General features: G+C 48.9%; 5 protein-coding genes across 5 annotated transcripts, besides 5 other annotated features; 4 read left to right on the forward strand and 1 right to left on the reverse strand.

The window, feature by feature from the left end:
* Positions 1 to 575: 575 nt before the first annotated feature.
* On the forward strand, positions 576 to 2,115 carry rpL3 (60S ribosomal protein uL3; the record flags this gene model as incomplete). Its single annotated transcript, XM_001260648.1, has 6 exons — positions 576 to 577; positions 651 to 682; positions 769 to 826; positions 895 to 1,051; positions 1,123 to 1,796; positions 1,860 to 2,115. Coding segments are annotated over 6 exons (1,179 nt in total).
* A 407-nt stretch (positions 2,116 to 2,522) lies between these two features.
* On the forward strand, positions 2,523 to 3,407 carry NFIA_087090 (uncharacterized protein; the record flags this gene model as incomplete). Its single annotated transcript, XM_001260649.1, has 2 exons — positions 2,523 to 3,042; positions 3,118 to 3,407. 2 exons carry the CDS (start codon positions 2,523 to 2,525, stop codon positions 3,405 to 3,407), a joined length of 810 nt encoding a protein of 269 aa, XP_001260650.1.
* A 2,598-nt stretch (positions 3,408 to 6,005) lies between these two features.
* On the forward strand, positions 6,006 to 8,314 carry NFIA_087100 (SKN1/KRE6 family beta-glucan synthesis-associated protein; the record flags this gene model as incomplete). The annotated part of the gene is made up of 6 exons (XM_001260650.1): positions 6,006 to 6,640; positions 6,706 to 6,886; positions 6,955 to 7,056; positions 7,110 to 7,632; positions 7,715 to 8,192; positions 8,251 to 8,314. 6 exons carry the CDS (start codon positions 6,006 to 6,008, stop codon positions 8,312 to 8,314), a joined length of 1,983 nt encoding a protein of 660 aa, XP_001260651.1.
* A 393-nt stretch (positions 8,315 to 8,707) lies between these two features.
* Positions 8,708 to 8,731: a microsatellite.
* Positions 8,732 to 8,867: 136 nt separating this feature from the next.
* Positions 8,868 to 8,899: a microsatellite.
* An 89-nt stretch (positions 8,900 to 8,988) lies between these two features.
* Positions 8,989 to 10,500: a mobile genetic element.
* Positions 10,501 to 10,671: 171 nt separating this feature from the next.
* Positions 10,672 to 10,703: a microsatellite.
* A 482-nt stretch (positions 10,704 to 11,185) lies between these two features.
* NFIA_087110 (uncharacterized protein) lies at positions 11,186 to 12,092 on the forward strand (the record flags this gene model as incomplete). Its single annotated transcript, XM_001260651.1, has 3 exons — positions 11,186 to 11,321; positions 11,405 to 11,574; positions 11,658 to 12,092. 3 exons carry the CDS (start codon positions 11,186 to 11,188, stop codon positions 12,090 to 12,092), a joined length of 741 nt encoding a protein of 246 aa, XP_001260652.1.
* Positions 12,004 to 12,023: a microsatellite.
* Positions 12,093 to 12,996: 904 nt separating the features above from the next.
* NFIA_087120 (PDK/BCKDK family protein kinase) lies at positions 12,997 to 14,518 on the reverse strand (the record flags this gene model as incomplete). Its single annotated transcript, XM_001260652.1, has 4 exons — positions 12,997 to 13,060; positions 13,127 to 14,106; positions 14,165 to 14,313; positions 14,407 to 14,518. The coding sequence occupies 4 exons, from the start codon at positions 14,516 to 14,518 to the stop codon at positions 12,997 to 12,999; spliced, it is 1,305 nt and encodes a 434-aa protein (XP_001260653.1).
* Between the last annotated feature and the right edge of the window lie 184 nt (positions 14,519 to 14,702).

Below are 14,702 nucleotides of genomic sequence, written 5' to 3' on the forward strand. Positions count from 1 at the left end.
CGTCTTTTGAGCCCCCCTTTGTCCCGATATCTTCTCTCATCTCCACTACCGTTCAATTCCCTGTGCATGATTCAGAATTCTTCTTTCAGAAATGACAATATCTTTTTTCAGGACACGATTTTTGTTTCCGGTATTGGGATGAATGCGTTGACTTGTTGTAGACGCAGCTTTGTATTCTTGAAGTGGGAATTTCGATATGGTAGGTAGTTGCAAGTAGTTGAATCAAGTTAAATTCGATGCTACGACATTTCTTCTCTTCATAGTACCCTCCTCGGTCATATATCTAAGGAAGTTGGGTAAGCTGTACCATGCTGAGATAAGTGCCATTATATGACGAGTTTTGCTCATGGGCATAGCAGGTACGGAGTATAGGCAAAATATGCCTCAGGCAGCAATGTGCGGGTTTGCAGTGCCTTAGTCACCACAGGGTCGCTTATCCGCAAGAGGAAATGTGTCGCCAAGACTTCGCTTAGGTCAGCCCACATTCGTTAACCGTGCAAAATAACGACCTTCGGCACACTTGGAGATAGACACTCTCACTCACCACTTCGACGACTAACGACAACAGGGTCAAGATGTAAGTTTTGCGCTCGAATACAGATCAATTAAAATATTAAAGAACAGAATCGCTGATTTTATATTTTGTTCAGGAGTCACCGGAAGTACGAAGCGCCTCGGCACGGTTCGTCAACCTCGTTTTCCTCCTTCGATGGCTTCGAAATTTCTGCGCTCTCTCTGTGTGCGATATACTGACCAACGTACTCACAGGCTCTCTTGCCTTCCTGCCGCGCAAGCGCGCTGCCAGACACCGTGGAAAGGTCAAGAGGTTAGTTTAGCCGCTACAATTTTCAATCTCGAGACCAAAAAAAAGACAGTATGCTGAGTGTGCGACAGCTTCCCCAAGGATGACCCCAAGAAGCCCGTCCACCTGACGGCCTCCATGGGTTACAAGGCCGGTATGACCACCGTCGTCCGTGATCTTGACAGACCCGGTGCCAAGATGCACAAGAAGGAGATTGTTGAGGCTGTTACCATCATCGAGACTCCTCCTGTATGTCCATTGACCCAAGGATTTGGTTGGTTACGAAACTGGGCGGTCACTTACACTTTATTTATCTATAGCTTGTTGCTGTCGGTGTTGTCGGTTACATCGAGACTCCCCGTGGTCTCCGCTCGCTCACCACTGTCTGGGCTGAGCACCTGAGCGACGAGGTCAAGCGCCGCTTCTACAAGAACTGGTACAAGAGCAAGAAGAAGGCCTTCACCAAGTACGCCAAGAAGCACGCCGAGGAGAGCGGTGCCTCCATCACCCGTGAGCTTGAGCGCATCAAGAAGTACTGCACTGTCGTCCGTGTCCTCGCCCACACCCAGATCCGCAAGACCCCTCTCAAGCAGAAGAAGGCCCACTTGATGGAGATCCAGGTCAACGGTGGCTCCGTTGCCGACAAGGTTGACTTTGCCCGCAACCTGTTCGAGAAGCCCATTGAGATCGACAGCATCTTCGAGAAGGACGAGATGATCGATGTCATTGCCGTCACCAAGGGTCACGGTTTCCAGGGTGTCACCAGCCGTTGGGGCACCAAGAAGCTTCCCCGTAAGACTCACAAGGGTCTGCGTAAGGTTGCTTGTATCGGTGCTTGGCACCCTAGTCACGTCCAGTGGACTGTTGCCCGTGCCGGTCAGATGGGTTACCACCACCGTACCTCTTGCAACCACAAGGTCTTCCGCATTGGCAAGGGCTCTGACGAGGGTAACGCCTCCACCGAGTTCGATATCTCCAAGAAGCAGATTACTCCGTAAGTACCAAGTCAACTGGATTGCTAGATTGAACCATAATCGCTGATGAAATATCTTTACAGCATGGGTGGTTTCGTCCGCTATGGTGAGGTCAAGAACGACTATGTCATGGTCAAGGGCTCCGTTCCTGGTGTCAAGAAGCGTGTCATGACTCTGCGCAAGACCCTGTACCCCCAGACCAGCCGGAGAGCCACCGAGAAGGTCGAGCTCAAGTGGATCGATACCTCCTCCAAGTTCGGCCATGGTGCTTTCCAGACTCCCGAGGAGAAGCGTGCATTCATGGGTACCCTCAAGAAGGACCTTGTTACTTCTGCTTAAGGTGTTTATGTCGGTTTGGTGTAGTGCAGCTTCTTACTTTTTTCAATAAAAAAGCGAACAATACCTTCAAAGCCTACGCCTTCCGCTGAATGATCAGTGATGCCTGTTTCCAAGTCCTCATGTAGCTTAAGGTAATATGATGATGTTCCAAGAAAGTGGTCTTCACAAGGCAATCAAATAGTGTACACTCCAAAATTACTGTATATATAAAGTGTTGAGAGCCAAGGGCTTGAGGGTAAAAGTTTACGCCTCCCGAAATCTCTCCTGCAATTTTTAGCCCTCTCCTAGGTCTCATTTTCTGCAGACAATACTTCGTCCGTCCCTGCCATGTGATATTTTATCGTCTTACCTGCATTTCTTTATCTAATTGTCAATTCTAAGAGGCACTGGTCGTTTGTGAAGCATCCATGCGTCGGTGGCAGCTGAGCCGCAGGGTATATTGCGTCATTAATCGCAACCTGGTTTGGGCTTCAACTTCCACTGCATCACCTAATCGGGCTGCCCTCTCTCCCCAGTCTCTAATCTTAAAGTCTCGGGGTTTTTCTATTACCTCTCACCGTCGCTTATATTCCCACTTGCATATTCGAACTTCTCCGCAGAATCAGACACTTCTAGTTTCGTCCCACCAAACCCACTACACCATCCCATCACCGAACCCTCGCCGCAGTCCCATCATCTCTCGAGCCATGTCTTCAGACGACGCTTACATGTCCTTCCTAGATAAGGCCAACGCCGACCTCAATAACGCCCGAGCACAACAAACCCAGCAGTCGTCCGGCGTGCGCACGGAGACTGTCGACGTTGCCGTTCAGATTCCCGCTCCGCTCAGATCAGTGGATGTATACTACGTCTCCGAGACAGACGAGCCCTTTGAGCCGGTAGCTTTGAGATGGGAGGGCGCGAATAAGGGAACTTGGCCCGGTCCTGGTTCGTGTATCCCGATGAGAGAGTCATGTTGCCTGAAAAGACAAAGCATTCGCTAACGATGCCTTATCCGCACAGCCGAATTCTCGAGACTCATCTCCCCTGACGCTGACCTCTCCTCGTCCATTGAGACATTGACGCCTTCGACCTTCGATCCTAAGAACCAGTACTCGGCTGCGCTGCGCGCGGTGCGGGCCGCGGTCGCGCAGACGTTTGGAGGTGGTGAGCCTGGCATCGATGAATCAGATGTAGAGGTTAAGGTGTACCGGGTGGAAGTTGGCAAATCGCGCGTTGAGTATTATATTTTGGGACTAGATGCTGAGGGAGGGACTATTGTGGGATTGAGGGCGAAGGCGATCGAGTCTTAGCTTGCTTTTTTCTTTACTCTGGTCTGTCTGTTCGATCAGCTGTGATCTCGTAATTGATATAGCCGGATGACCATTAATGTGATATATGTCTAAGATAACTTGGAATCTTGCCCTCTTTGGTTCGAGTGTTTTCGGGATTTATTGTACGAAGTCGACATAATATATATTCCTTCTTGCATACTACGAAATGAGTAGCCATAAGTAAGATATATGAGTGTAGGAATCGGCCAAGTTCTGCATGCGAATTCCTTACCTGCAGAGCATTGTGATCGTTATGCGGATTTTGATGCATGTATATCATCTACAGCAAGTGTGCTTCCGCTTGCCTCATATAGGACCTCTTCAGCTCTTGGCTAATAATTCGGATGGCCTTCGTCCACCACCGGCGTCCCATTAATATCATGATATACCGAGAAAGAGCTAGGGCACATAGAGCTAAGCGGCAATTCAAGGTAGAGTAACGTGGCAAAATCTATATGCTGCAGTCCAAGCATGTATCTAACACCAACTTGGCCGATGAGCAGCGTAATCACGATTGACGACCTCGTGAGTGACAGCCTGCCAGGACACACATCTAGTATACTGACTAGCTTTTGACCCGGTTGGGATGGCGGAATATGGGTATGTATATGTCTTGTTGGAGGAATGAGGATAACTATGACAACGGACTGTCCACGCAAAGACACCATTGGAGCGCATCGGCAGATTTCTTCGGCCTTCTTTGGCTAGACTGACGAGTCGACAGTTGACACATTATGACTGTGAGCCCATAGATGGAAATATTAGTGCATATCATTGCCTTGCAAGTCAAGGTTCACAACTTCAGAAAAGGACGCGTGTTCTGGAATGGCCCTGTTTTAGGCTGTCATGTGTGTAATTACATGTCTGATTGAGACATTCAAAGTCCATCGGCTGGAATTGATCTCAGCCTCTGGAGTCAAGAAACCAGCAAGTAGATAGTCCTTCACTGCCATTGATTTGAGACAGATTGTCCTTGGCTCCTTGTTGTTGTTGTTGTTGCTGTCCTAGGGTTTATGTAGAGGAAGACTTGTATCCCGCGCTCCAGGGTCCTAACTTAATTCAGCGAAGCCATCAACGGGAAAGTGTACCAGCAGAGAATGGACTGGGTTGACTCGAGATAAAATCTCGACACATATTAACACGGTTGACTCTTGGTGTTATATGTAATGATTTTGCTTGTTCTTGATGCTTGAACAGCAGCCAAAACGATCAATGCACTAACCCCAAACGGCTTAGCTGCGGTGTGCCTGATTCATGACTGAGGCCCCACATGTCCATACATGAGTTACCTTGATTATGCACGTACCTTCCCATTCTGGCGTGGAATTCCCTCGACCTTCATCCTCCATTCCAGAGCGACCCTGACTAGCAACCACCCTCTGTGGCCTCAATTCGGTCCTTTGGCCCTTGATCCCGCACTTGAATGGTCTTTTCAGCCAACCGTGCTCTCAGAATGGAGTTTATGACTCTACGAATTGATGCCAATGATTGATAACTAGCTGTACGGCGTACAATCGCCTCCGAAGTCCCCAGCCATCTTACAGCCACCAACCATTCGAACCTCTCTGCAAGTTATCAAAACGCTCAGTCAATGATGGTGGGCCTTCGATGGCTGGCTAGTACTCCCAAACATTGCCCCTCCTAAACGAGAGCATTCCTGATGGGAGGGTAACCCTTGGTAACCATGGCGGATTGCCTCAATGCTTAAAGTTGCTATGCTTGTTTCGGCGCTGTTGTTACTACTACCAATCAATGCAAAGTATTTTGAGGTTCACCTTCATGGAATATGGATCCCTTGATCATTGTCCTGCTGGAAGAACAAGGAAGAGGGCATTTGACCGTTCTATGTAAGCACACCAGGCACAAAGGGACTGCAAACCTGCTCTCCTATCCCTTTCTGATCCCCCAAGAACCTTCACCTATTGAATAGTTGCAATACCTTGTTTTGTCCTCTCTCTCACACTTGCTTTTGATCATTCTCCCTCTTTTTTCGTAATTCTTGGTGTGACACATTCTACCGGCCTTCCACACCATTGTTTACACCCTCACTGCCATCTCAAGTCTCCAGTCACTTTGTCCCTCTTTGTCTCTCGCATACTTTCTATTTGAGCTTACTTTCTCAAGAAAGTGACCAGTGAGTATTATTTTTATTGCCGTTGTCCAACAATCTTTCCAACAAGTGGCGCACCATCTGTCACGATTCACCATTCAGACATTCTGCGCAGGGCAGGTATCTCAGGATCCCAAACATTGACTTGATCTACAAACTTGGCAAGGCTGAATGAACACCCCGGCCTCTGAAGCCACACACTTTGTGAGAGCGGATCTTCTGGCAATGGTCCTCGGATAACGCAATCGAAAGGATCGAGAGAGTGACTAGCAGATTGGAGCAAGAGGTGGAACACGGATTGGTACGGGTTGTCAGAAGTCAATCTTTGGTGATCAGCATACAGCCAAACTGCCACCAAGCTGCTACAAAAAAAAAACTGTCGGCAAAGCGTCGGCGGCGACTGTCTCTAGCGCCGGCCTCTACACAGGTTCATAGATCCTTAGAGAGAGTATTCGGACTACGTCAGAATGTCCGAAAGCTCCTCAACGCATAGCGCTAGGGATGGCCCTCGCATTCAGATCCGAATTAACTCTGGCCAACATGAGCCCATTACCGATTCAGAAGATCGCTTATCGAGGGTCCCGAGTCATCAAATTGGGCGAGCTTTGATACCAGGTGTGGCCCTTTCGCCGTCTGCTGGGACATTACACACAGTATACGGGTCCTCCAATCTGCAAGACTCGTCTGAATTTCTGCTACCACCGCGCCCACATCGTTTTAAGGAAGAGTACGAACCATACCGATCACCAGCGCCTTCAATACGCTCGTCAAGGCGAACGAGCTGGAGCTCAGAGGCTGGGAGTTATGATACGAGGGGCTATCCTTACAGCCAATTTGAAGATTCACGCGCCCCATCCCGAGCAGATAGCGATGAAAACGATGTGAACACGCAGACAGTCGCCGAAAAGTACAATATCACGCCTACGGACGGCTTGCTTCTCTTTCCTGAGCCGGAGGAAAAGGACGATTATCTGCATAACCCAGACCCCAACGATAAAGAAGGACAATGCGACTTGTGGAATCGACGCGGCATCATGAATGTGACGGGTCTAGTACTGCTGACTTTAGGTTTTCTTGCACTTTTCATTGGTTATCCCGTGATGTATGTTCTGATCTTCTCCCGTCCATAGCGATCCTATGCATCAACTGACCACAATGGCTTCCTAGAACGGCGGTGAAAGGCATGCTAGATAAATCTGGGCCTAAATGTAACCCGAGCGATCCACTCTGTCTAGAAGTAGGGGAACGCCCGTTGCTCTCGAACATACGAAGAGGCTTGATAGATCCGGACACGCCGGATTCCGCCAAAACGAAGAAAGCCGCAGATGGGAAGGAGTGGACACTTGTAGTAAGCCGAGGGCCCTTCTTTCGCTTTTCGTCACCTCTTTGGACGGAAAACTGACATCTATCATCCAGTTTTCGGACGAATTCAATACTGAAGGTCGGACGTTTTATGAAGGAGATGACCCGTTTTATCAGGCGGTTGATCTCTGGTACGGCGTGACGCAGGACTTGGAGGTCAGCCATAATACGTGTATTGCAAACTGAAGTAAAGACTGACATCTCTGCAGTGGTACGACCCAGATGCGGTAACGACTAGAAATGGGGTCCTGGAGATTCGTTTCGATTCGTTCCCCAACCATGAGCTGAAATACCGATCAGGAATGGTACAAAGCTGGAACAAGCTGTGCTTCTCCGGGGGTCGCTTGGAAGCAAGCATATCCCTGCCGGGTGCCGGTGATGTGTCTGGATTCTGGCCCGGTTTCTGGGCGATGGGAAATCTGGCGCGGCCTGGATACGCTGCGACCACAGAAGGGATGTGGCCATACAGTTATCATGATAAGTGTGATGCGGGCATCACACCAAACCAGAGCTCTACCGATGGTATCAGTTACCTCCCTGGGATGCGCTTGCCTGCCTGTACCTGCGCAGGCGAGGAACACCCAAGCCCTGGCAAATCTAGAAGTGCGCCAGAGATCGATGTGATCGAGGCAAGCGTGACTGCTCTGAATAATAACCCAAATGCAGTTATTGGCTCTGTCTCTCAGAGTTTGCAGATGGCGCCGTTTGACATATGGTACATGCCTGATTACGGTAAGTTTTACTCACCCTGAACACGAAGGACGACCACTATATGTCGTACTAGAGACGTTGATCTCACGCTCACAAACTACAGAATTCACGGCTGTATATGACCGTCAGATAACGCAAATAAATAGTTATAGAGGAGGTCCCTACCAGCAAGCCATGTCCGGTCTCACTAATCTGAACAATAAGTGGTACAACGGCACCGAGTACCAAGTCTATGCCTTTGAATATACCCCCGGCGCTCAAGGAGAGATCACCTGGTTTGTCGGGGCGGATAAAACCTGGACCTTGGATGCCAGAGCTATTGGTCCTAATGGTAATATTGGCCAGCGCATGATTCCGCTTGAGCCGCTGGCCGTCGTCATGAACTTGGGCATGGCCTACAACTTCGCGGCCATCAATGACACGATCAGGAACTACATGCCTGGTATCATGAGGTTCGATTATATTCGGATCTACCAGGATCCGCACAACATCAGTGTCACTTGCGACCCTCCGGGCTATGAGACGACCGAATACATTTCGAAGCATCCCAAAGCCTACCGCAATGCCAACGCAACGACATGGTATGTTTGTTCTCTCATTTTTCGCTCGCGTTCTCGATGTGTTTCTGACTTTTCCTAGGTCCGACGCCGGATACAAATGGCCGAACAATTCTTTCATACACGGGTGTTCAGGAGCTTTATAACATTTTCGTCAATTCACCTTGGAATCATTTTTTTTTTGCATCTTGCCATGATGACTAGAAGACCCACTTAATTCGCCTGTCTATGTTTTCCCGGCTACCTTGCCAACAAAGCCTCGTTGTCGAAGGTGCTGTTTCTTGTTGGCCTCGCGCACGAATATTTTATCAGCATTACATTTTGGTGTTAGGCGTGTAAATCTTTCTGACGGAGGCCCGACGGACTTGCAGAGCTCAAGCCATGCTAAATGTCTCCTATTGTATCGCGCAAAACTCGATGGCTTTGGCACTTGTGTGCGGCTACATACTCGATTCTGTATCTTATACTGGTTAGAATGAGCATTCATCGTTGCTATCCTCGTTTCCAATCTTCTTGATGACCTTTGACTTGGTGCTTTGGACTTCACCAGTTGACTTCACCAGTCAAAGATTGGCTTGATAAATGCGTCAAGTCATCAAACATAGAAACCCGGGTTTCATTCCGTGAATTATAAGCATAAGAGTAAATCAGGCGAACGGCATTATGACTTTGTTAGTTTTAACTAAGTTAACGTAATCCACGGCCGAGCTACGCATACGGCCGAGCTACGCACTTTCGCCGTCGCGTCAAAATACTATACTACCAATATTTTTCAACGCGTCCTTCTTCTAGTTATACCCTATAAATGTCTCTTTCTCAAGAGAATCGAATGCAAATGGCTGTCTCAGCTATTAAAAACAAAAAAATTCAATCAAAACGAGAAGCTGCTGGCATATTTGGTGTACCTGAAGCTACGCTTCGCAGTCGGCTGAGAGGAATCAAACCACGATCAGAGACACGCGCCAATGGCCATAAACTGACTGCTATTGAAGAAGAAACTCTTGTCAAGCGACTTCTAGATGCAGATAAACGAGGTTTTTCAATTCGGCCAGAGTTTCTGCGTGGAATGGCACAGATTTTACTTCGTGAATGTTCCTAAGATTCAACCGCAGTCCTTGGAGTCAACTGGGCCTATTCCTTTGTTAAACGCCGTCCTGAACTATGTACAAGATATAATCGAAGGATTACGTACCAGCGAGCAAAGCAGGAGGATCCAAAGGTTATACAGCGTTGGTTTGAAACTGTACATGAAGCTATTCAGGAACATGGCATCCATGACGATGATATCTGGAATTTTGATGAAACTGGCTTTGCAATGGGACTTTGTAAAACATCCAAGGTTATCACTGCAGTGGATCGCAGTGAAAGACCCCGTACAGTTATTCAAGGGAATCGTGAATGGGTTACAATCATTGAATGTGTGAGTGGAAAGGGGGTTTCTATACCACCAGTTGTCATCTTGAAGGGGAAAGAACAACAGGCTACCTGGTATCAAGAACCGGCAGTTCCTCAAAGCTGGTCAATTGCAAAGAGTGACAACGGCTGGACAACCGATATAATAGGCCTTCGCTGGCTTCAGGAGGTGTTTGAACCACACTCCAGGCGGAATTCAACTGGTGCAAAGAGATTGCTTATTCTTGATGGCCATTCTAGCCACCAGACTGCAGAATTTGATGCTTTCTGCAAGGAAAATGCCATTATCTGCCTCTGCATGCCACCTCACACCTCTCACCTTCTGCAACCACTGGATGTGGGTGTTTTTGGCCCGCTAAAACGCGCCTATGGGAAATTAGTTGAAGGAATGATGGTTGCTGGAAACAACCATATTGACAAGGAAGACTTTCTACATCTATATCCATCTGCGCGTGAGAAGGTCTTTAATCAAAAGAATATACGCAGTGGCTTTGCAGGCGCTGGTCTTAAACCTTTTAATCAAGACCGGGTGCTTGAGAAAATCACCTTTCAACTTCGTACACCCACACCACCACTGCCTGTTGAAGGCTCAATCTCTTCTGCTTTTCAAACACCGCAGAACCCTCGGCAGCTAGATCACAAGATCCGCAGCCTGCAAAGAAGTCTTCAGAAAAGGAAGCTTTCCAGCAGTCCAGTATCACATATCCAACATCTTGAAAAGGCAGCACAAATGGCAATGAATATGAACCTTCTTCTGAAACACGAAATTAAGGTTCTACAGGCTGAAAACGAGCGGAAAATGAAAAAGAAGGCAAAGAGGCGTGCTAATCTCGGTGATGAAACTCTTTTATCTGTACAAGAAGGTCAAAATCGCGTTCAGCAGCTTGATATACCGCGAAATGAGCAGGTTTCCGAGTCTGCACCTATGCCTCGCCAGCGAGCTCCACCACGCTGTAGTGGCTGTTGGTCTATTGGACATACAATAAGAAGTTGCCCTATTAAATAGCTATTTATTTCATATTCCAGATAGTTTAATTTATTGGTGTTGATAGTTGAAGAGCTTTAAAAAACGTAGTGGGAGCGGCGAAAGTGCGTAGCTCGGCCGTATGCGTAGCTCGGCCGTGGATTACGGTTAACTTAACTGTGTTCTGAGGAGGTGACTAAGCAAATTCATCACCATTGTGCAGGTGATCCACCTCATTGCGCTTCTCCTTCCCAGGTACTCCGTATTCTCATTGCTCTCAAGCCAGATGTTCGACTGTCTCCTGGTGAGATATCCTGGCCCCATCATCAAATCCAGCTTTAATGGGATTGTCTGAGCAAAAGATGTGGACGCCACTGCGAATGGTCTTCCCAGTTTAATCTTCCCCGCATTGGCCACGCTTGAGCTCTTTACAACCTACAGAACTATTTGCTTGGATGCATCTTTAGCTTCTATGTGACTGAAGTTTGGACCTGGAATTTTCAACTGAATCTCATCCTCATCCATTTTTCCCCACGGAGGGACCATCTCGTACCTCTTATATCTAAGTCACCAAGGGCCTGGGTATTGATTCGCTCCCTGCAAACCTCAACTAAACAAACCACAAACAAAGGCAAGCAGCATGTTCAACCCGAACATCCCAAACACGGGATACCACGGCCGTCCCATCGTCATCGAGGATGACGACGAGGACAACGGCGGAATGCAGGTGGACTACGCCGCAGCCCAGCATCCCCAACACTCATTCATGGCATACGGTACAGTACACCCCATCCCATCCCAACCACAACCCAAGAACCATCAATATTGATTTCTGGACCAAGATTAACCAAAGGCACAGGCCACAACGCCTCATCAGCCCGAATGCCCAGCCCCGGCTACCCAGCCTGGCACACGACCCTCGAGCAGGAGAAGAAAGTCCGCAGCCGGCTGCGTGAGGAACGACACGCCGCGCTGTGCGTGCTCCTGGACCGCGAACTGCTCATCCTGCAGGCACTAGCTAATCAAGAGGTACATCCCCTCGCATATCTCATGACAGAGATCCGATAGGTGTATGCTATCTTCTGTTGTATGAGTATACTAACGGACGACAGACCCTCCCCCAAGCCCGCCGCCGCTTCCTATCTAAGCTTCTTGCACCGGGTGACCCCGAAGAGGCGGCGAAGATCCGCGCGGACCGCTTCATCATCCAGCATCCATCGACGACTGCATCGTCGTCGTCCTCCTCATCGTCCGTCCCATTGACCGTCAGCCGGGGAATCGTCGATGTCCATGAGACGGACGATGGGGGGTGGCGCCGTCCCGACGCGGGGTCGGGGTCGGGACCCGGGTCGGCCGTTTCGTCGCCTGCTTCGGCGTCTAAGAAGAAGGGCAAGGAGACTCCCGATCGGGCCCGGAGTAAAGCTAAGGTATCGGCGAGTCGGCAGCAGCAGCAACAACGGGAGAGGGAGAGGGAGAGGAGGCGGAGATGGAGTGGTGCTGAGCGCGATGATCCTGGGTCTCCTTCTATGCAGAGGTTTTCGCCTTGATTCTTGTTTCAGTTGTGTAGTCGGCTGTTTTGAACTTTGTAATCTTGATGATACCTTGAGACCCGGATCGGATTGGCAATTAGAGAAAAGCGAATCTGCTCAAGCTGTGCGTCGTTGTTATATGTTGATATATGGCTAAACATACCACACCCATGAACCCCATTCCACCCATAATGTGACATACTATACATGGCCCAAAACGAGAACATCGCAAACAGAAAAACAAGAGACCATCAAGAAAACGGTGAAACCAAAGCCGTACATCATGGTCTAGCCATCTCATATATACAATGCAGACCAACACCAAGTTTTGCCAGCTCCCGACAACTGCCGCACTGAAAAAATCTCAATGGGGTATCAAAAATGACCCTTTTCTCTTCCCCTTTTGCGAATTCCCACTAGAAATTTCCAGTACAATCATTCACATTTTACCTCGTATGCGGGTTGTATCAGGTAGGCTGATGAAAAAGTCCTGCTCTTTCTCATGATAGAAAGAAGACGAGTGCGCTGGAATATTAGGAACTTAGTGGATTGTCAGCATCTGGTTTCAGCATGTTTCCATGCTGACAATCGAGTAGTTCTTAATATTCCAGCGCACTTTGCAGCAATAGAAATGGATATCAGCAGATCTCCCGTTATCGCAGGTATCTACCTTTTCGACATGCCTGTAAACAGCAAGCAGGCTTGGTAGCGGCTTTTACGTGCTCAAATGTTCAGTATTGAGCATGCTTTCAGCATCACCAACCTGTTTGCGCTCAGAAACTTCCCTGTTTCGCATTCGGGCAGCTTGAATGTTCATCAGCGTCAATCCTTGGGACGGCGGCGGATCGGGTTCCGAGTAAAAAGGATGCAGTCTGTGGGAAGTGGAGAACCGAACACGACCGTCCCTCATGACTGGTAATTGTCATTGCAGGGGCTCCGAGCTCGAAGAGAGCCGATTCAGATGGAGATAGACATCTGTGCCATATCTGCAAATAATGTCAATGTCTGAAAGCGCGAGACAAACTTGACCATCCTCGAAGGAATGTGCTTACCCTTCCATACTGATCAACTTGAGATCACCACCAAAGTACCGAGCGTACAAGCGACTGATAGGCAATCCGTACCCAAAGCCAGCCATGGGAGCTTTGAAGTCGTTCTTATCGAAATCCGGATCCAGATTGGGCGTCTGATCCACGGTAGTGTACATGTATGTCCACACCAACGGGATGGAAGAACGGGGTATGCCACCACCTTCATCAGAGATTTTGATGGTGATGTCCTCCTTTCCTTCGGCCACAATGACCTTTGTCACAGGGAATGCTTCCTTGTCCGCGCCATGGGTCTCCACCACAGCACGCAGCGAGTTCTTGAGAGTCTCAAAGAGCATGTGTGACAGGTGACCGGGAACGTACATGAAGTTGAGGTCGTCCTTGCAGATGAGCTGAATCTTCGGTGCTTCGAAAAGACCATAGTAGTCCTCACAGACAAAACGAGCATTGTCAATGGCCTCGAGTGCGACTTCTCGAACATTTGTCTTGGTGCAAATGATACCGACGTAGTTCGGGTGGCGAACATGCGTTTGCTCCGTCAGGGCGATGTGTTGACCGATTAACATTCGTATACCAATACGGGACATATAAAAGCGATCTAGGAATGACTGGACGGTAGAATCAATCTGTAAACGTTGGCGTTTTCGCTTCCATTCCAAAATGCCCTGGGCTACGGTGGTCACGACGCTGTCGTGTCGCCGTTTGATATGCTGCAGAGTCTTCGCAAACCGTTGGTTGTAGTCGTTCAATTCGGGTGGCCAATGGCCTTGGTCATCGGATGGGTAGAAGTATCTTCGGCTGACATGCCCCTTCCCGTTTCCATTCCCGTTCGTGGGGGAGGACCGATACTGCCCTTCCTTGATGCTGGGATTCTGTGTAGTTTCAGAAAGAATTTTAGAAAAGCCGCCATTCATCTTCCCAGGCCGTAAGAGGCGAGCTTTGACTTCTTGGGAAAGAGTTGGTCGGGGCAGGTTGATGATTTCCTGCGGAGCACGTGAGCACCTATCACTACGGCAAGAGGCGAGAAGCGTGGAGTCATACCTCGAACGACTGCGCATACCAGTCCTGCACCTTCTTGATCGATGGCATTTCACTCAATCCATCAGGAAGTTCTCCAAGATCCTGAACGCGATGTGCTAAGCGAATAGGTAACTCTTCGGAGAGAAATTGAGAGGCACGAAAGAGGGTTCCTGCTCCAACCGACGGACAATGAGATCAGCCCTGGCTGCGGCCCAATTGAAACACTTCAAGATATCCTAGAAGAACTAGATGGATACACATACCTGTCGATGGCCTGTCACCGAACTGGACCATCTGCCGGAGAGAGACACCTGTGGCGGGGAAGCTCGCATAGTGTCTGATGGTTTCCATCAGTCTCTCCGACGGTTTCCACATGTCGTCTTCAAATACAGGCCAGACGGCCTGATGTGCACGCTTTATTAACCCAGAGAATCCGAATGATACGACTGGAAATGCGATGGGAACCTGAGTTGGCATGCACACGATGATGATGGGAGAGAAGAGAGCAGTCGATGTACCCCGGACGTCGGCTGCCGAGGTTGTTGAGTCACAAGGGAGA

Source organism: Aspergillus fischeri, genomic scaffold, assembly GCF_000149645.3.
Source record: "Aspergillus fischeri NRRL 181 1099437636264 genomic scaffold, whole genome shotgun sequence".
In the NCBI taxonomy this organism is placed as follows: Eukaryota; Fungi; Ascomycota; class Eurotiomycetes; order Eurotiales; family Aspergillaceae; genus Aspergillus; species Aspergillus fischeri.